We start from the raw sequence: 21999 nt of genomic DNA, 5'->3' as shown, positions 1-21999 counted from the left end.
TGTGAAGCAGGCGGTATGTGATTCAGATTCAAATTTGGCCCAATTCAGGGGACAGTGATTCAGTTTGCTGATTTGGATCACTGTCCTGATTTGAGTCGGTCAAATCTGAATCTGAAGATTCAGTTCTGATTCGGAGAAGCGGTGACCTGGCCGTAGAGACAGCTTTATATGTTTTTCCTACATACCTTGAAGTTCCAGGCATGGCTCATGAACACAGAGATGGTGGGGTGGATGGAGCATCCCATGGGAGCATGGGGGTGACCCGTGCGCTTGGTGGCAGACCTGGAAGTGCAGCAGAAGCACTTCTGGTCCACCTCTGGGTCTGCCAGGGAGCATGTTTCCCCCCCCTGCCCCGTACCCTCTGGCTTGGCAATTGGTGCCTCCTGGGTCTGGGGGGCACCTGGGATCCTCCTGTGGCCGATTGTTGAGCCAGGGGGCATGGTGGGGCACCCCCAGCATGCTCCCCAGCGGACCCAGAAGTGGACTCCTTTGGGACGCTCCATGCACCTCAGCGTCACAGTTTTCACAAGCATACAAGGTATGTAGAAAAAACATTTAAAGCTGTGTCTGAATCACTGATTCTCCAAATCAGCATTGAATCTTCACAATCAGATTTGACCAAATTGAATCAGGGACAGTGATCTGAATCAGTGAATTGAATCACTGTCCCTGATTTGGGCTGGAATCTGAATCCAAATTGAATAGGGCCCACTTCACACACCTCTATTGGGCTGCTGAATTGGGCCGAATCTCCTCTGAATTGAGTCAGCGACTGAAGCTTTGCACAGCCCTAGCTGTTATTCTTCTACAGCTCTTCCTCATCCAGGCTCTTTCTTAAAAATCTAAAAATCTCCCTTTAGTAGTAGCGTACTTGGAGGGAGAGGGAAGGGCAGCAGGGCACCAGCCCTGGGCACTGATTTAGAAGGCAGTGAAGCCTGCACCTCTGCAGCCTCAGCAAGGCTGGGTGCATAGAGCTGGCCCCAGCTCCAGCCCAAGTGAGGCAGCTACTACTGTTAGGATAGACCAGGGGCAGGCACTTATTTTATCTGGTGGGCCACATAATGAGTTTTGGTGAGCTGTCAAGAGCCACAAGGGTAGCCCTGCCCCTTGACAGGTACCACACCCCCTGGTTGCCATTTTGGGACTGGAAGTTACTTCCCCTAACCCCTGACCTTTGCCACTGGAAGTCCCTCCCTTGCCCCTGGTAGTACTCCTTTTGGGAAGGGGGTTGTCATCCTGGGAAAAAAAATCAAACATTGACAATAACATATTTTAATTTTATTAAAAAAAAATGTATGCCCTGATTTGTGTGTGTTTTTGTGTTATATATAGAGGTGTTTGCATAATACTTCAAAATGAAATGGTGTTTCTGGGGTGTCTGATTGTGTGTGCGGGAGGGTGTGGTTGTGAGGTTTGCAGAGGAGGGTTTCTGGGTATGGCGGGGTGTGCATTGGAGCCCCTCACATGTGCCCCCCTGAGCTGGTTAGCACCTGCCCCTGCCCTGCAGCAGCCCAAAGCCCATGTGCTCTGTGGTGCTTCCCTGCCACCGCCAACAGCGCACAGCCCCTGGCCTGCCCCATGCCCACCCTGGACTCATCCTGGTGGGAGTGGAGCAGACAGAACCTGGGCACACAGCACCAACTCCAACCCGCCCCATGCCTGCTCCACAGCACCTGCCTGTGGCATGTCCTGCTGCCCACTGGGCATGCAGTGGGCCTGGGGCAGCTCTGTGGCTGGACTGCCTGTCTAGGCAGCCCAGGCAGCGGTGGCTACTTCCAGCTGCCATCACCGGTGGCCCCAGTCCCGTGGTACTGGCGGGGACATGCACGCACAGCCCTGACCGGGGCCCTTCATGCTGCAGCTTCCTGGAGCCCGTGCTGGCACGGCACAGGCTCTGGGCAGCTGCAGCAAGAAGGGCCTGGCAGCGATGGGGAGGGGCTGCTTTTTCCCCATGCCGATCAAGTTTCTGCCCGGCCACTGCCGCTGCTGAGCCTGGGTGGGCGACTCTGGAGCAGATGCAGCATGGCCCAGATTGGGGCTGTGTGTATGGGTCCCCACCAGTACCACGGGGCTGGGGCCAGTGGTGGTGGCAGCCAGAAGCAGCCACCACTGCCTGGGCTGCCTAGAAAGGCAGTCTAGCCATGGAGCTGCCCCAGTTCTGTTGTGTGCCCAGGGATGCACCAGGCTGGATGGTACCTGGGCCAGGTGGGATGGAGGGACCTACTGTGTGCCTGACAAAGATGCAGGCCATATTTTGCCCATCCCTGGGTTAGACCCCTGGTGCTTGCCCCATTCTCCTCACCCGTCCTTCCCCACTACTCTCTGTTGCTTGTCACAACAGCCCTGCCTTCCCCTCATCTCTGCCCAGGATGCAAAAATTGCCTCTGCTGTTTAGTTTTGGAGTGTAGTGGGGATTCTGTGCATTGATTCTATTCTCCATTCGGCTCCCTCAGATATGGCCTGTGCAGCATGGTGTAGCTTGTTATTTAGCTACTTATTTTTCACTCGTCCACTGGGTTTTTTCCATTGAGTCAGCTCAGGGGTCTGGCTTAGGCTGTCAACATGCTGGTGTCAGCTAACACTTTGCTCTGTCAAGTTTGGACCTAGTATTGTCCTCCATTTTACCACACATTCTTTCCAATTTTTCTCTTCTCTTTTCTTTTACAAGATGGAGCAAGGTGGTCTAACCCATTGTGTGAGTCCATCACTGCCAACCGTCCCCTCTCCAAAACAGAACACTCTTTCGCATGTGCTTATATCTCCCTGGAGAGGGGACAAAAGAATATATAATACATGGCAGTTATCGGTCATGTGGCTTAATGTGCAACTGGAAGTCACTCAGAAAGCACAGTGCAGAGGATGGTATAAGAAACTATGTAGAACAGATGGGGTGGACCTTTTTTCTGCTTGGTCTCTGGTTCAGTGAGGCTTTACTACTCACTGAAAGCCGGCCTTTACTACTCCTGCTGATTGCTTTTCTTATTAATGGGGTGGAGCGTTCTATCTTATACTGCTAACACACCACAGAAATAACTGGAATTTACAGGTAGATGCACAATTAAGTTGTTCCCCTTTGTTTCTCTTGTCCAGATCAGCCCAATCTGACGTTCTATTGAGTGTGACAGCAGTTTTCATCCAACTGACAATGCTAAGGGTGTCTCTCTGCTTACACCATCAGCCTGCCAGCTCCACTAGGCAATCTACATGGTTGTGATCTTACAATAAAATGTTAGCCTTAAAGGAGGCATGCGCACCATTTTATTATACAGCTGTAAACCACTTCGGCATGGCTTTAAGCTTATACAACATTACTGCACAGAGGACTTCAAGCATGCATACTCATGTCCAGATCTCCTTTCTTCCTATTATTGTTGTTGTTATCAGTCACATTTAATGTATATTTATTATTATCAATCTTGTCTTTTATGGCAGTGCTTAAGTGCCTCAAGAATGATGACCCATTGTGCCAGGTACTGTACAAATACAAATTAGTAGACTGTCAATGCCTGAAAGACCTTGCAACCTGAACCCACTGGACAGACAAGAGGCCGTGGGAAGGGATATAACTCACCCACATGTTTAGAAGCCCTTGCTTTTACATATAGGGACACATGAAAACAAGAATGAAATCTTTCAGTCTTCTAGCAGCTAACAAAAGTCTAGTGATCCCATGCGTCTGCATACTCTCAAATTTCAACAGATGAAAATTCAGCATTCCTGACCTTACCCTCTGGGTCAAAGAAAAACTTGTATTCCAAAATCCTCTCAAACCCCAGTTCTGAAGCACCTGAGATACTTGGCCTTTCACCCAAGGGATTTTGCCTTGTAGAACATAAATATTCAGAGAATTTATGAATTCCCAGATCTCTGCAAACTGTCTGCTGCTCTGGATATTTCAAGGGATTCTGAGAACACAGTGTTTTTTAAAGGACTTTTTTTGTCTTGTAACCAGGGTGTATATTGGATACATTGAACATTTTGGAGTTACTTATAGATGGCCTTTTCATTGGTTCCAAGTCATAGGTTTCTCAGGATCCAAGTCTGAGTTCTACAAATTGTTTCTTCCAGTTTTTCTTGGCAGCCCCTTTATATTTTGCAGTTCCTTTAAACCAGTGGTTCCCAAACTGTGGGTCACGACCCCAAATAGGGTCATAACATCAGCAGGTGGGGGTGGGGAGCTATGGGTAAGGAGTGATGTTGAAGAAATAGGGTCATGCTGTGGAAATGGGGTCATAAATGGGGTCATGCTGAGAAAAAGTTTGAGAAGCACTGCTTTAAACTATCGCTTTAGAGAAAATAAGGTCAATGATTGGTTCTTTAGGGGGTTTCTGAAACACTTTAATGTATGGAAGAGTCTTCTCTGTAGTTTCTATTTAAATGCATCTCCTGCTAGTATTTATATTGGCAGGTAAATTAACAAGTTTGCGGCCTTATCCATCTGGAATCTATATATGCAGTTTTCTGCAGATGAAAACTGCAGGTACATTTTCAGGCCTGCACCAAAAATTTTGGTCCCCCAAAATGACCGTTTTCTCCCAGGAGAATCTATGTATTTGCCTTTGATAGGTTGAAGAATTAGTCACATACATTAGGTACTTTTGGAACATTCAAATTCTGCTTATGCCAACCCAACCCTTGAAGACGATTTTAGGATATGCTGTGTGAGCTAAGAAAAGGGACAAAACATCCATGTCCATATCGGGATGTTGTGCTGCCATGAGTCTTTCTTTTCATTTTTTTTTGCATAACAAGAAAGCAAGTAGAGAAAAAAAACAAAGTATCCTTCCTTTTCTTTCATAATATTAATCAGTTTGTGTTAGAGTGCACTGATATATTGGTCATGCATTGGACTGGCACCGATAAAAGGGAAATTAACGTTATTGACTATTGGCTTTTTTTGGCCAATGTAACCAATAATATTCTCCAAGAATTTAATTATGATGGGGCCCCTGGACACGTGGCTTCCCTCCCGCAAACCGATGTGACCCTGGATACACCCCCAGCTTCTCACTGGCAGGCTGGGCTGGAGTGGAGCGGCTGCCGTGGTGTCCCGGGTGCTGGTGCGGTGTGGTGTGGCACAGTGTGGACTGTGGGCTGGGGCAGGCACTGTAAATGCTGGAGACTTGACTGGGACAGGGAGGGGCAGGCACAGCTGAGCTGCCCAGCCCAGCCCAGCTCAGCATGACTCAACACGCAGTACCCAGGGTCTGTACCCCAGGGCCTGGGGCAGCCGCTCCCCCCACTGTGTGCAGCAGGGTCCTTCTCCCAGCAGGGAGCCCCTGGGAGTGAGGAAGCAGTGCTGTAATTAGAGTGGCTCCAAGGGCCACTCTAATGAAAGTACTTGGAGACCACCCAACCCTGGGCAGCCTTCGGCTCAGGCAGCTGCCCCCAGACTCAGGTTGAAGGGCAGGGGCTGCAAATGGCATGGGGCACTTTTACATGTGCTCTGGGAGTTGTGTGTGTGTGTATGTGTGTGGGGGGATGCTTTAATTAGTGCGGCTCTGAGAGCCACTTTAATTAAAGTGCCACTGTGTCTCCTGTATCAGTATCCCACACTTAGAAATGGCAGTGGGGGTGCTTAAACTAAAGCTTGTTCGACGAGCTTTATTATTAAATATCTATTATCAGAATGGTACTGGCTGATATGGCTGGCTAATAATCAGCTATCGGCCAAGAAAGTCTTTAACTGTGCGCCCCTAGTTTGTATTTTCAGCTTAGGTGCTTGGCTGAGAAGCCAGAGAGGTGAGTGATTAGCTCCACCTGCTGGAACTACATTGCAAAGATAAGGTATATCAATACTGCAATCAGGTGTGATTGTAGCATGTGCAGACTTGCTGGAGACAGCTTTAATCTCCACAGTTAAGGTAGAGGTCACAGTGAATATAGGCAGTGCTGTTTTCAGTGCAGGCTAACTGCCCCCAAAGTACATACTCTATGTCCAGGCAGGCTTACAAAGTCATTACCACAGCCCTGCACTGCTGTTAGTACTTGAGCTAATTGGATTAATGCTATCCTGAGTACTTGTATGTGTGATGCAGTTACATCTCCTGAGTGCAGTGTAGACATTTGCTTAAAGAGAGAGAGATTTTTAAAGATAGAGCCTAGGAAGTGAAACATTCAGTTGTAATGGGCTTTACATTAAAATTTACTGAGTGCTAGGTTCCTCCTTCAGGAAAGATACTTACTGGTAGGTGAGTAAATTTTTCCCTTTCTTTCTCCCTTGAACTTAAACTCACTTTCTCTCATTCTTTGCTTTGGAAAGACAAGCAGAGTGTAATTAAACCAATGTGGTATTTATGTTCAATTGTTTAAAGAGAAACTAAAGAGTATTGCTTTAAATGTGGGCTGATAAAGCTTTTTCCCCTTTTTAGTTTTACTTATAAGAAACACATGACACTTGTGAGTGACTTAAGATAACATCTGGATATTTTAAAGTTTTCAGTCATCTACATCCTTCCTCCAAACCCATACGTTCAGAGACATAGATAGAAGGATGTGGTGAACTGTGCAGAGATACAAAAGTAGCCCTCAAAGACTTCTAGTTTTTCATGTGAGCTTCCTTTGCTTGGTTTCTTGATGATTTATATAGTGTCTGGACTTTAATCTCATTCTGAGCATTTACTGTGAATTCTCTGGGAAAGAGACAAATAAGAGCCAACATTAAAGTGCCTGTTTTGCATCCTTGTTTTATCATTTACCTGTCAATGCAAAGAAATGTAACAGACAAAAAAATAATTTAATTGAGCTCAGCAAATGTTCAGCTAATGTGGAATAAACATCTAATTTCTGGTATCATTAATATAGCCTCACAAAAAGTGCCTGGCTGGCTGCAGGAGATGAGGAATCTAATACTATACTAATATTATATGTGAGGAAAGTATTCTGTTATGTGTTAATACCGCATATCAGAAATAACTGCCCTTTGTGATTTCTGATTCTTTTTATTGCTCATTTCTCTTTGTATTGAATGGCTATGAGCCTGGGAAGTGGAGGATTTTGTGTAACCAGGCAAAACACTTTGAATCTTCTCCACCAGTGAGTTCTGGGCAGGTGAGGTCCTGCATCTAGAATGAAACCTGGTAATAGTCAGCCGTGTTTCACATGGGTATAGGGCTCTATCTGCATGGAGCTCATTGCTGCAGGAACCACTTAATCTGCAAGCATGGTTACTTGGAAACACTTCATGTTGGTAAGACGGTTTTGCTCATTTGCTGTCTCTAGAGCAGTGATTCTCAGCCAGAGTGTTGCCAGATCCTTTGAAGGGTGCCATAAGGTGTGAGGAGATAAGCAGGTAAATTAAGCAAATAAGCACAGGCTCAGGCTTGCCCCCTGACTGGCAATCATCCTGACTGGATGATTCTCCCTCCCCACTGCCCAACCTCTCTACAAGGAGGTAAGCATGGTAACATAGAAATTAGTTTTTGAAACTGGGTGCCAGTCAGTTCCTAAAAGTTAAGGAGTGGTACCTTGAGTCCAGTGAAGGGTGCCTCAAGTGCAAAAAGGTTGAGAACCACTGCTCTAGAGCTTACTGGAAAGTGTGAAATGCAGAGGAATTTTGAAAGCATTTCTATTTTCTAATGGAAGATTTGGAGAAAAGACAAGACAATGAAGATTGAGGCAATGTTTGTGTCAGCCTTTAATACAGGTTTGACATTTGAATTTGAGTCTGAATTTAAAACTTACTTCTGACTAAGTCATTGTGCTACCTTATATGCCTGGCTTATATACCTGAACTGTACCATTAATAACAGTCATTTACCACCCCGCACAACCCTCCCCTCCAAGAAATACTTATATTAGAATGGTTATTATGTCCAGGCATTTGGGGCCAAAGCCCTGTTTATATAAATTTCAGGCTGTTCATCCAATTCAGAGGGTGCTCAAACCCTGGCCCACAGGCCAGATCCAGCCTGTGGAGCCACAGCATCCAGCCCCCAGGGGGTCCCCATGGATATGAACATTTGACAGTCGGGGAGCAGAGGCTGCAGTTCCTGCTCCTCTGCTGCCAAATTTATGGACTTGTGGGGAGCCCCATGGGCCACATAGCATACTAGATCAGTGCCCAGAGGTGGCCTAGGGCCCAATCTGGGCACATGGGCCAGGTGAAGGCAGGGTGGGGCCTGGATCCAGCAGCATGGGGCCAAGCAAAGCAGTGTGGTGGCTCCATCTGGTGCCATGGAGCTGAAGAAGGCGGTGCAGGGCCTGTATCTGGGTTGCAGGGCCAAGGGAGAGGCATGGGTTCCAATTTGGTGGCACGGGAATGATTCTGGTGTTCAGGGTCCAATCCAGCCCATAGACTTGCCCTATGCCACTCATTTGGCCTGTATCACCAAAAGGTTTAGCACCACTGATCTAACTGAAACCTTGGTCCCACAGAAGTCCTTAGTTTTTCTGGTGACTTCAGTGGGATCAGGTTTTCATCTCTCTTTACCTCTGCAAGTTTATAAGATTCATGACACTGTGTTTTAACTACCCTTTTAAGAGTCTGAGAGAACTTCCAGACAGACTAAAATGAAGACAGTTGTATTTGTGCAGTTTTATAAATCCTGAGAGATATTATTTAGTAACACCATGATATAACCTGTATATTTCTTAGCATTTCAAATAGTGACAACTTACTCTACTGTGAATTCAGAGAGCAAGATGAATAAGCTTATACAGTAGGTTACATATTTTATGCAAGTATAATCAAATATTTTTCTTCTGAAACTACCTACTGTCTCCTATGGCTCCATTGTAATTCTTTTGATGATTAAAAATTAAAATGGCATATATTTTCACAGGAAGTAAGTTGAGAGCATACCACTTTGTTCTTCAGCAGAAGCTGATTTCTACTCCTGTTATTTGAGAGAGAACAAATATTCATCTCTTTAATAAGACAGTTATTTAAAAGTATTTGTAAGGATCTCTGCAGAACTTGCTCCATACTTTATAATTGTTTTTTTTTGCAAAATGGGAAAAAGTAGGTCTAGGTGTTCATGACTGACAATATGATGCTGGCTTATCAGCAAAACTTTGGGAAAATGCCAAATTTGAACTGAAGGAGGTTACCCATTTAAGCAGATGTGCCATTTAAATATAAAGACTTTCAGAGATATTTTACATCAGGAATCCTCTACTTTCTCCTTACAAATTTGAATGGTAAATTTTTGGCAAAATGACATGACTTGGGAAAGTGGCAGTCCTTGAGCATATCTGCATAGTAACTTTAGTGCTTCAATTTAACGTGTATTTTAAGTAGTAATTGCCTTTACAGCCCTTGTTAAAATCAGGTGCTTTATTTTCAGATTTCAAAAAAGCTCTATTAAAAGAAAATGTGCTAGATATTTGTATTCATGCACTGGCATTTGGAAACTGTCACACCAACTTTTTTCGTATCACGTGTGGAGAAGGACATACTTTTCTTCCATTGTCATTTTCCTACCGTCTCTTTCTACATCATTCAGTTTTTGTTTTTTCTTCCATCTCAATTGCACAGACTTTTTGGAAACAAATATTCCTTTTGCTTTTGATATGACACCTTGCATGAAAAACTTTATTCTGGTTGAAGTCCAAGTTTTCCAGTTGTAGAAGTCTTCAGGCAAAGTGGATCAAACACTTCAGTATTAATCTATTGCCTGTGGCCACTTAGTTTTCTTATGTACCTGCAATAAAATAATTGAGATCATATACTGAATAAACATAATGTGTTTTAGTGCCCATAAGTGATGAAGAGGAAGGAGGCATTCTCTTTGATAACAGCATTGCTAAGTCTGCCATTGATCCCTTCGACACATCTTCTGGATCTGTACAACTGATCGCTATAAAACCTGTGGCATTGCCTCCTGTCCATGCTGCATCAGATAGGAGCCAGGAATCTGCTATTATTAATGGGGAGGTAAGGACCAACTGATAGTGTTTCACATGTATTTTCCTTGACAATATACTGGACTTTAGTCAAGTAGAGTGAAGAGAGAAGAGGAATACTAGCATCCTTTTACTCAACTGCATATCTTTTGTAAAATCCTGTAAGAAGTGCAGATTGTGCTCAGAGTGTGTGGAGAATATGGTTCTGTATCTCTGAATACACGGTGCCCTAAAGGAGCCAGTCAGTCTGTCTGTGGACTCCAGCATTGCGCTATTTGAATACCCAGGAGCTAGTAAGGGATTTAATTTTCCCAAAACTTCCCTTTTATAAAGTGTGGATTGGAGGGACACTGTCTTAGAAAGTTTGTGCAAAGTTACACAGGAAATCACTGAGCTGGAAAATGAACCAGGCTCTCTTAAGTCAGAGCCAGGTTTTTGTTCACTAGACTCTCCTGCCTACTAAAATCTGGGTGGGTAGGAAGTAAGCCAGGCCTTGTACAATCTGTGCTTCAGCCTACATACTAAGCACAATTACTTTCCTGTTGAACCAAAGTGATTTTGAATTGGTGCTTAACTGGACCGTTAATGAAGTACCACCCTTTGTCTCTGAGATTTATGTTATTTTACAAGTGTTTTCTATGTAATGTTCATAGAAACATGCTGATTTACTGAGGGGGTCAGCAAATTTATATCTGTGTAATGCCTTGGAGTTGGGGGAAGGTTTTATTTTGCACTCCTCAGGCTAGGCACTCATGTGAGGGCCACCCACAATCTTGCCCTTGGCTCTTTTATGGGTCAAACCCAACATTACGCCCAGGTTAGAACACAGTAAATAATAATTCTGACAGGCTGTGTGTGAGGATTCAAATTTGGGTAACTATCATGTTTAGTTTTGTACTTTAAGCCCTGAAGTGTCATAGCTATTGATTCCCCGGAGCAGTAACTTATATTCAGTACCTATTTTCTTTCAAGGAATAGTAGTTGTGCATCATCTGAGTAAAACCCAGGAACATCGTGGAGTTCATAAAGAGATTTGTGGCATTTGCGTTTTAGCACAAAAACTAGGTACTTTCAACATTTTTACACTGACTTTGGAAAAGAACTTCAATTTGTTCAAATGTATAAAATATTTCCCCTGCCCCATCCTCCCTGAAAACACATTCCTTCTGATTGTGAAGATGATTGGCTAACATCCTCAGCGTTCTTCTTCAGGGGTGTAAGTGGAGTCACTGTTAGGAGATACAGTATTCCAGTAGGCTACAATTATTCAACCATCTGCCAAATGATACAAAATACAGTGACTCTGTTCACTTGTACTTCCCTGCTGTTGACAGACGGTGTGTTGTGGTCCAAGAGGCACAATCCAAAGCAATACACATTGTGCATCAAATACACTTTCAAAATGTAGTTTAGAATTCATCAGCACGTTACTTTTATCTAGAAGTCCTTTTGCATTCTTCTAGGTGAACAAAGCCTTGAAGCAGAAGTCTGACATAGAACATTATCGCAACAAGCTGCGCTTGAAAGCCAAGAGGAAAGGGTACTATGATTTTCCTCAGGTTGATAACAACAAGGGACTGACGGAAAGAAGAAAGATGTATGAAAAACCTCAAAAAGAAATGGATCATGGTTTGGATCCAGAAATAGATGCATCTTCTCCATTTGCAGAGCCTAAAAACAGGTGAGATGTTTGTGCATCTTATATAATAAAGACCTTAGTCCATCTGTCTGTCTGTCTGTAATGCTCTTGGACCACTCTGGTTAGTAAAACAATCAGTCAGAGTGTGGAGTGCCTCCATGATACTGGGGATGGAGTGGGGGGATGAGGCCAGTGGCACTGGGCTCACTTCCCTGCTCCGTCCCTTTCATCGTGGCAGTGCTCTGCCGCCTCCGAAGAGCAGAGCCCAGGGGGAGGGTGGCGAGGCCAGCAGTGCTAGAGGCAGTGACGGCATGAGGTACTGGTGGAGGGGGATGGCGGGACAAGCTCCTCCTTGGGAGGAGGCGGTGGCATGGGCTGGTAGGTAGCAGTGCTTCATCCCTGCCCCTCTTCCTTTTCCCCCATCATTCTTGATGGGCAATTGGCTAGTTTTAATATAAAGTTGTTATGAGATTGGTATTACCCATGGACTGTAAGAAGAACAATTATCTCAAGTGGAAACTTCCATCACTGATGAAGAAAATCTTTTACATGCTATTTTATTTGTTTGGTGTCTCCTGTTTCATGAAGAAAACTGATTATTTCTGGAAAATTTATGAAAGTGTGGTATGTAGTAACATGGTAACAAAGGAAAAGTGAAAAGAAAAACAATATTTGAAGGGTAGAATTTCCATGTATTTTGTAAGCCGTTTTTTTCAAAATAACTAAATTGAAAGTATGATAATAGCTTTTACTCAAAGAATAGAAATGGACTTAGGCCAAAAAGTTGGCGTCCAAAACTGCTCTTTGGCAAAGTCCAACAGTGTTCTAAACCATTGTTTTGTTTCAAGTACACCTGCAATTATTTCCAAAGTTGGAACTTACAAATAAATAACTTTTTAAAACCTAGCAGTATTAACTAAACATCATAAAGTCAATTCATTTCAGTAGCTTGTTTAGCAGATAATGGTATCTGCAAGGCTATAAGTGTACTCTGTGGATTGCTGTGATCTCGACAAGTCATTTAATCTATGGCATAATTAACTCTTCTTTAAATTGAGAAGAGGTGGTTGTATAACATATAGCCAGTGTTTGTGTAGCACTGTGTTGGCTCTTGGAAGTAATTTACAAATATAGAATGCTCATCTCTGTACTCAAGAGAGTTCACAAAAAGGTACAGATTTCTTCTTCATCCTATTCAGATCCATTGTACAGAGGCTGCTCGCTGTTGCACATGCTTCTGTCTGCTAAGTCCTTTATCAGTGCTTCCTGGAGCACAGGCTGTCTGAAAAGAGAGGAGGTCGCAACAGTCTTACCCCTCACCTGCCAGTCAAGCTGGCCTACACAGGAGTTGCACAGCATGCCCATTTTTGTGTCATACAGGGGATCTGTGTGGAGGCATTGTGACTGTGTGAGGTAGTATCTCTTTAGGGCTCCCACTGTGATGTCACACCACCTCAAATTATGTGTAGTTCTTTACCACATTTTAATCCTTTATGTAGTCAGAGGAAAATGACATCAGGAGATTATTGTAGAAGGGGAAGGGGTATATCTAAATACTCTTCTTCTTCAGATTCCTCATGGATAGAGATCTCCGTTCTGTTCTCATTGTCTGATTAGTTCAGATCCAACTTTTGCTAATAGATTTGACAGCATCAGTACTTAAAGGAGTAATCAAAGGGCCTTTGCATTCAGAATAGCTGCCACAATTACCTTTTGTGGGCAGAGATGAGAGGTTGTAAAAGGAATTGTAAAGGAAAGGTTGTCTTGGAATATAAGCAATTGCTGAAGCCAAATGAGTTTGTGTACTCAGGAGCCTGGAGAGAGTTAAATGACTGAAGGAGACTGTGCTCAGGAAGACTTGTCCCAGGGTTGTACAGGTCAATGAAGAATAAAGATTCTGATTAAACTGTATCTGGTGTCCTTGCTGGAGGGTCAGAGCATCAGTTCTTTTACAGATCTCCAGTGAGGGAGGAACAAATTGTTACATATGCACAGGAAATGAAACAATAATCCTATTTTATTATCACCCTCTGTCCTGAGAATATAGTTGAGGAATGTAGAAACACGAACATTAATATTTACAGTACATACAGTGCAGTACTGAAACCATGTCTTAGGCGTTTGTTATGTACTCTAAGAGATGTGGGAGATGTTTAACACTTTACACATGAAACTTTAATACTGACCATTTTCTTTTCATGAATTGATAGGAGATCCTGTAGTGTTCTTTTTTCCTAGGTGTTCTCTCTAATGTATTATGTAAATTTAAGAGAGTATTTTAATAATAAATATTTTAATTTTAATTTAATGGTTATGAAAAAATGCATCAAGGCATGTACACTAAACTTTGGGGAATGATTTCCCTTTCTTCTTTACCTGAAGCAGTAAACCCTAACTGTGTGAAGAGTCCAGATATCTCTTCACTAAACATGGACTATGTGAGCTAAAATAAAAAAATACTTGCTGATGCATTTCCAAATGTTGGGAATGTTTGTGTCTCAGGTAAACTTCCAGTTTCTTACTAATAAACAGTTGCCATACCAACAGCACAGCTAAGTATATGCTGTAGAGCAATAATATGATACTGGATGAGTACAGGAAAATTATATTGCAAGGTACTGCAACTGTCTGCAAGATTAATTACTATCACTATAATTTCACAATAAAAACATTACTCTTAAATGATACCTACTTCAGAATAAGAACAACACGATTTTGCTTTGTATCATTTTCTATGTATTGATATGGAATTAAAAACCTGTATTTTAAAAGGCTGCACATACAGTCCATTGTTTTAAATAATCTTTAGGATTAGGTAAAAAGATAAAAATTTCAGAGCTCTGGGAAAAAGTCATGTTCTTCTCTTGTTCTAACTGTGAAGCTGTCATTTATGTATGGTACTTCCAAAATATAACAGGAAAAAAAGGAATTATTTGCATTATTCAAGCTGACCTTTATATATTTGGATTTGTTTTAAACAGCATTTTAAATTTTGTTTATAAAACAACAGCTCTAAATAATTTGGTTTGTTCAAGAATCCACATGCCTGTGCTCTGCATCCCTTTCAGCCTTCTGGGCACTACAGAATTTTGTTTTCGTTCCCAGAAGACACTTGCAAACCTATTTGAATGCTAGTTGTTAATGTTGATACCTCCCTTCTCTTTAGTGAATCTTCTTTAAATCAGCTAATTGGCAATCTCAGGGCAATTGTGGTAAGTCTGCTGATGATATGCAGTGTTCTGGGTCTTTTTCCTTAATTGTCTGTAATCAGCTCAAGAATGCACATGTATTAGATGCCATGTATTTGAAACTTTTAGAAAATGTACCACTAGTTGATTAAACTGCAGAAAATGTCCCCTTGAAAGAGAAGTGTACAGTTCTAGAAAGCTCTAATTTTGGAACATATGTATTGTCATCCCAGATCACATTCAGGGCCAGTCTGCTTCCATGTCTGTGTCTGCAGAAGAAGGTGGATAATATACATACAATATACAAGTATTCAATAATATGTCTAGAGAGGAGTTTATTCCTAAATTCCTATAATTAATTCCCTGAACGAGTAACGCCCCTGGAATTTTCAAATGCGCCATTGGGAAATAGGAGCAAAAATTCCTTTGAAAGTTGCTTGTGCTCTTATGTCACATGGTATTCTTCACAATCCCACCCTTAAATCAAGCATGTACTTAAGTACTTTGTTTAATAAGAGACTTAGAACTGTATGTTGATATCTCTGCTGCTGTTCTAGTTAGCGATGTTAGAACTGTTGTTGTTCACAATAAATGAGCTTTTCTTTTTGAATTCTGCTACATTATTTGACCTATATATATTAAATAATGTAGCAGAATTCAAATATCTATATCTATTAGTAGCATTATTACTATAATAATATATTAGCGTATTAGTCAAATAATATAGCAGAATGAATATACAGGGTATTTATAAAGGCCTTGTGCAACTTTAAAATTTAATAACTTTGGATAGACACATGATAGAAGCAAACTGTAAATGGCAATTGAAAGCATAATTCATTAAGTTTTTTTAGCATAATATAAGAATTTTTTTTCATTTTATTTCATTTATTTCACGAAATCACTCAGTAGCAACTGGAAAATATTTTCTATGAGTTGGAAAATCAGACTGAAAGATGTATCATGAAAGATGACTGTTATGTTCAAGTCTAGAAATTTGAGCTGTATTGTTTAAAACTTAATGAATTATGTTTTCAATCACCATTTGCAGTTTGCTTCTATCATGTGTATGTCCAAAGTTACGTGTGTGTGTATGTATGTATGTATGTGTGTATATAATGTTAGTGAGTCCATATGTAAATAAAAGTTTTCTTTTTCAAGCATTTATTTTTAGTTTTGTAGGCTGTCCCTTGCTCTTGAAAGGATAGAGAGTCCTATTTGCTTTGATTCTCTGGTAGTTGGTACTTAACATTTGTGCCATGGGGCTGTAATGGAAATCTTAGTCTTTCCAACATGGAAGTCTTCTTATGCCTCTACTAATTTTAGGTGATCTTCTTGTAATCGTTTCACAAAGAACTATGGTCATTCCAAGATTTTTAAGTTTCTTCATAGCTCATTTCTACCCTACCTGTAATCCCATATATGGTTCCCAACTTCACCTTTACTCCTTCTCTGTTGCCCCTTTCTTGTTTTCATTATAGATACCTAAAGAACCTAATACAGTCAGCTTTGATATCTGTCTGGGGCTTTTGCCTGCTACCAGGGTATAAATAAATAAAGAAACATGTTGCTTTTTTAAGTATGTTCTCTTCCATTTCTGTTGTAAGAAATGCAAGGCAAGTCTTATCTTGCAAATGTTCATTGCATGGAAGTGTTGATGTTTCATGTATACTAATGAAAGCTTCTTTACCCCAGTATAGCTAGAATCTAGATTGACATTATGCAACTAGTAAATGTGTTCCACCTGCTGTTGTGGTTCATTGGTTGAAACCTTGTCTGCACACGGGAGAGTTGGATTAAATTCCTGGATGTGCATATAACTACAGCCATTGAGGCACTGAATGTCTGGACTCAGTCTGGCCTTTAGATTCTGTCTCAATGGTTTAAAGCAGGGATGGCAGGTCTGGGCAGCCTCCACTCCTCCATACTCATGCCGGGATGTATGTGTCAAAGGTAATAGTCACCTCTCACACATGCACCATGATCCAGAAGGATTGATGTTTGCCTGCTACTGCTAGATGTGCTCCTCTCCGGCTGGTTTGGATTTTCACATACACTGAATAGAAGGTATTCTGGTGTATAAACTAGGAAATAGTATGTACTTGTCTGATCATTGTACCTAGGCAGACAAAAATAACTGTATATTATACAGTAATAACCATGTAGCTACTCTACTGGGAAATTACACTGCTATATAATTACAAGATCAGTGATTGTCATACGGAGGAGGGAATACTGACATACCACAGCTTGATGACCCTTGCTACAGAATATAAACATGTGCATGTATTGTGTAGTTTCCAAAGGGATGATTTATTTCTGTTTTACAGTGTTCCAGCAACACAGAAAGAAAAGTTTGATAGAAATGGAAGAGATTCAAAACAACTACAGAATAGTATGATCATTTGGTTTTCCATCCTCCAAGGGATGATCTTTATATCACCTTTGCCCTCCTTTGGGTGTTACCTACAGCTGACCTTGTCCATAGTGCAGTTTGGGGACACTTAATTGATACACTTTAAGAGAATGTTACCTCATCCAGAGGTACATTAACTACAGCTGACCTTGTCCATAGTGCAGTTGAGCGGAGCACTCCTCCAACCATTCCGCCTTCTTAAGCTCTAGCTCTCCATCCTGAGAGGTTCAAAAGATGTTGGTGTAAAAATTGCATAACTGCAACTTTAGATCAATGGAATGGTATAGAAGGCCGACCTAACTCCATCTCCACCTTGGATTATGCCCTGTGCTACGAAGGCTGGGAATGGCGGCACAGGCATGTCTCCATTGACTTCACTCCACAGGTTGATAACTCTTTATTAGAGAGAGTTTCAGAAGAGAAGAGGTTCAGGAGTGCATCTGGAGTGTCAGGAGCTCCTCTGACCCAACCTCTGCTTTCCTCCTCCTCTTTCCACTCCCCTTTACCTACCCCACTATCTTCCCATGGTGGAAGTGGAACTGCAGGTCACTACAGCCGCATATAGCACTCCCTGGCTGAAAAGTCTTCATTCAGCCACTGCAGTTTTGAATAGTTCTAGCCTGAGGGGGCACCACAGGGGCTATACACATGTTCTGCAGCTGCAAAGAGAGGCTTTTGAAAGATTTGCAATCCTACTGTACTTGGAAACATTTCTAAAGTTACTTCTGTCTACACCCAGAGTTTCTCAGCACCTTCAGCACCCACTGACTTTGGTAGTTTAATGTTAATTGCACTTATTTATTTTATATTGCATCTATTACAAACTACAAAGTTTCTGGTATTCACTTGGATCATATCTTAACTGGTATTCATTAGTTTATGATGCCTCTTCTCTTTACATAGGCATTTGAATTAAGGAAAACAAAACCGAATGCTTTTAGCAGTTCTGTGGTTATAGAAAGGGTATTCTATTCAAAAGTAACTTTTTAATAATTAAAATAATTTTAGAGTAAAGGTTACAGTTGGAGACCATTCTGTCATTTATTTTTCTTCCTTACATTCATTTTAACAGTTTCTTGTTGGATTTGCTCTAGGCAACAGATGAAGAATTCTGTGTATAGAAGCAGGCAGTCTCTGAACAGTCCTAGCCCAGGAGAAACTGAGATGGATCTTCTAGTTACGCGGGAGAGACCACGGCGTGGAATTCGCAACAGTGGATATGATGTAAGTTTATGAGACTTACTCAATGACTTGATAAGCAAAGCCTTTAATTCAATATTAAAAATAAAAAGCAAAGGGTAAGTTACTACCTAGAGTATGACTGAGAGCTGAATGTTGCAGAGCATCATATCCTCTTAATACTGAAAGTAATTGCAGAATATTGAACAAACTTCCCAACTGAAAGCTACTTTGCAATGTGAGGAAAGTTAACAAAGTATCCTTCTTGGAAAACAATACTAACAAGGTTGCTTTCTGAATTTTATTTTGTTTTAATAATTGCACTTAGCACACAACTACTTACAAGAAGTAGCAGCAACATTAATCATCTTTTGTTGTTTTTTTTGCTTGAAATTAAAAGTCTACATCCTCATCACTGCCCCATGCACTGCTCCTGAGGGCAAGGAATCCCAGAAGTTAACTACAGATATATGTTCAGACAGACAAAATCTTGAAATTATCTAAAACCCACAAACCTTTATAAAATACCAGATTAGGTTTTACTTTCTTTGCCTTGTGTTGCGTTGCAAAGATACATTGGAGTCACATTTTAAAGCTTCTCTCCCCAGCTATGATAACCTAAAGTTGTTTTTAAATGAAACAGATTCTCATGTGATTGCTTTTGTGAAAGAACTGGGGATTTAAATAAAATGCCATATTTTTGTTACACTTGCAATAAAAATGTGAAAGTTGGCAATATGGCATATGTTCTCTTGTTCCTTTATACCTATAAAGGCAACGAGCAGCATCCACATGGTTTCTCTACAACATTCAATAATATTTTATATTCTATTGTGTCTCCTTTTAAATAAACAGTCCTGAATTTTGAAATCTCTTCTCATATAGGCATTTTCCCTTCCTTACAGTCATTTTCTTTGCATGTCTTGGATCCTGTTCTGTTAGCTTTACCCTTTTTAAGGTAAGGTGATCAGAACTGAATAGTTTTCTAGGTGATGGAATTCTTAGATTTTCAGTGTTGCCATCTTAGAATTGTATGATGATTCTGTTAACTTTTGCTGTTTCTGTTTGGCTCAAGTAGCTTTTGAACTTTGCCATATATCCATGCTGGTTTTTGCTGTTTGCTGCTTTTTTTTGTTCAGGTATATGCATACTGTCCATACAACTATTCATTTCTTAACATGCTTCCACATTGAGTCTAAGCATGTTAATTGACTTAGTTTGTCTTTAGAATCTCTCTGACTAACTTCCTTATTTTTTGTTTTTGCATGGTGTTGAATTTAAGCCATTTGTTGGGTGACAGGGGAATGTGATCATGGTACAACAGGTGTGAGTAGGATGAACAATTAATTCACTGTCTAAAAGGTCCTAATCTCAAACTGAAGTTTAATGTCAAAAGTTACTGCATTTTGGTCTGATTTCTTTCTTGAGGCTCAACTTAATTATTAGATCAACTTCATATTTACTCCTTCCATTTAGAATTTACTTTAATAGCACCTTCTTCTAATATATGTGCTTGGACTACCTGCTCTGGTTAACAACCATTTCAGGGTAAGAAATTGCTCCTTTAAGCCTTGTCTGGATGTGACCTCAGACCACCTTTGCAAATAATTAAATATACAGCTTTATTAATCTTACTTTACTGTTTCCCTTAGCCATGCACCCTGGAAGCTGGTAAGATAATCCTGTTAGTATACTAATTTATACTAGTAGTATCAGTGGCAATGCATAGGGGATGCACGGGGGTGCATGTGAACCCCCTGAGAGCGCTGGTGCATCACCTGTCAGGCTGCGCTCCCTATTTAGATGATGGGCAGGGGGGCAGGTGGGAGTGCCGGTGCCCCCCCCATGAGCGCCAGTCAGGGAGCAGGGCTGCCAGCGAAAGCAGCCGTGCCACTTCTGGAAATGGCTGTGGGACGTCAGGAAGTGGCATGGCTGCTTTTGGTGAGTGAGATTGGCCATGAGGGGACCCCTGTCACCCTGTCAGTGAGATTGGGGGACCCCCCCCAGTTGCTGACTGGTGTCGGGGGGGGCACGTGCCCCCTCCCCCCTGACTCAAGAGGCACCAGTTGCCCATGAGTAGTATGCTTATACTTAAGGATTTGTAGCCTTTTAGAGTTGCTCTATGGAACCTGTCACTTTGATTTAGTTATTTGTGGTTCCAGTTAATATAGCTCTGTGCCATTAAGGCAGGGGTTAGCAATTATTTTAGCTGGAGGGCTGCTTAATGAATTTGGTGAGCTGTTGAGGGCTACAAGGGTAGCCCTGCCCCTTGACAGGTTTACCGCCCCCTGATTGCCATCTTGGGACTGGAAGTCCTGCCCCCTGACCTTTTCCACCAGAAGTCCCTGTAAGTATTCCTTTAGAGAGCGGGGATTGCCATCTTGAAACTGGAAATAAAACCAAATCATATACTAAAAAAATCAAACATCTACTATAACTTATTTTAATTTTATTTTTAAAAAATTGTTGTCCTGATTTGTGTGTGTTTGCATAGCGTATCTAGAAGAGATTGCATCATAGCTCAAATACAGTCTTACTCTTGTATATTGTGTGTGGAGGGCATAAGGGAGTGTATTTGGGAGGGGATGTGGTTGAGGAGTGTATGTGTGGGGTGAGGGTATGGTGTGTGGCAGATGGTGGAGGTGGGTGTGGAGGAGTGTGAGTGTGTGGTTGGAGGGGGTGTGTATGGTGGGGTGGGGGTGGGAGCGTCTGTGGGGGTTGTGGGTGTGTTCAGAGATATGGTGAGGTGTGTGTGGGAGGGTGTGGGTGTACGTAAGGGTATGGTGGGGTTGGGAGTGTGTGCATGGGGGCTGTGTGTGTGTGTGTGTGTGTGTGGTGGGGATATGGTGGAGGATGGGGTGGGCAAGGGCACGGTGTGTGAAGGAAGTCCTCGGAGTCCCTGGAGTGTGCACGTCCCTGGAGCTGTGTGTGGTGGCAGTGACTGGGTCCAGCCCTGCCTGGCCTACAACGCGCAGCTCCTTGACCTCTTCCACAGTCCCCAGCCACAGGTGGTAGCAGCCTGTGGGGCCAGCCCCACCTAGCCCAATAATGCTCCCACCCGAGTTCCTGGCTGTATGTGGTGGCAGTGAGCCAGGCCAGCTCCACCCAGCCCCATAGCACACAGCTCCTGCATTCCCATTCCACTCCCTGGCCACAGGTGGCAGGAACATGCATGGCCAGCCCCACCCAGCCCCATAGCATGCAGCTCCCATGCTCCCACCCCAGTCTCCAGCCGATGGTGGTGGCAGCATGCAGGACTAGCCCCACCCAGCCCCATAGTGTGTGGCTCCCTCCACTCCTGCCCTCCTTCCCCCATCAGGAAGCCCTGGCCCTGGCCCCAGCCCTAGCCCTGTGGGGCCCTTACCTGGATTCTCAGTCTCACAGGCAGGGAGGTCTGGGAACAGCATTGGAGTGGCCAGGCAAAAGACTTTGCCAGGCAGAGGCTTCTTGTCTTTATCACCCCTTAGCTCAGGGCTGAGGGTGGGTCATGCCAAGCTGGGGGGGTTGGCAGGTTGTGGGGGTTTGCTTAACAACTGGAGCTGCACCTCCTGCATGGAGGCACCCACTTATTTCATAGATTTCACAGACATCAGGGCTGAAAGGGACCTCGGGAGATCATCGAGTCCAGCCCCCTGCCCAAATGGCAGGAAGTCAGCTGGGGTCATAGGATCCCAGCAAGATAAGCATCCAATTTACTCTTGAAGGTGTTCAATGTAGGCGCTTGAACCACC

The 21999-nt window shown here is 42.7% G+C and overlaps 1 protein-coding gene across 1 annotated transcript in view; it reads left to right on the top strand.

Annotated features, from left to right (window-relative positions):
* The window catches only part of KIAA1549L (KIAA1549 like), a gene marked incomplete at its 5' end in the record, with an annotated part of 277300 nt that overhangs the window by 194760 nt on the left and 60541 nt on the right, over positions 1–21999 (top strand). The window contains 3 exons of the mRNA XM_019551019.1: positions 9696–9877; positions 11310–11527; positions 18184–18313. Coding sequence (XP_019406564.1) covers positions 9696–9877; positions 11310–11527; positions 18184–18313 — 530 coding nt within the window. The remainder of the gene's footprint in view (positions 1–9695; positions 9878–11309; positions 11528–18183; positions 18314–21999) is intronic.

The sequence above is a fragment of the Crocodylus porosus genome, unplaced genomic scaffold (assembly GCF_001723895.1).
Source record: "Crocodylus porosus isolate Cpor-Errol unplaced genomic scaffold, CroPor_comp1, whole genome shotgun sequence".
Lineage (NCBI taxonomy): Eukaryota > Metazoa > Chordata > Crocodylia > Crocodylidae > Crocodylus > Crocodylus porosus.
This window is presented reverse-complemented; position numbering and strand designations above follow the sequence as displayed.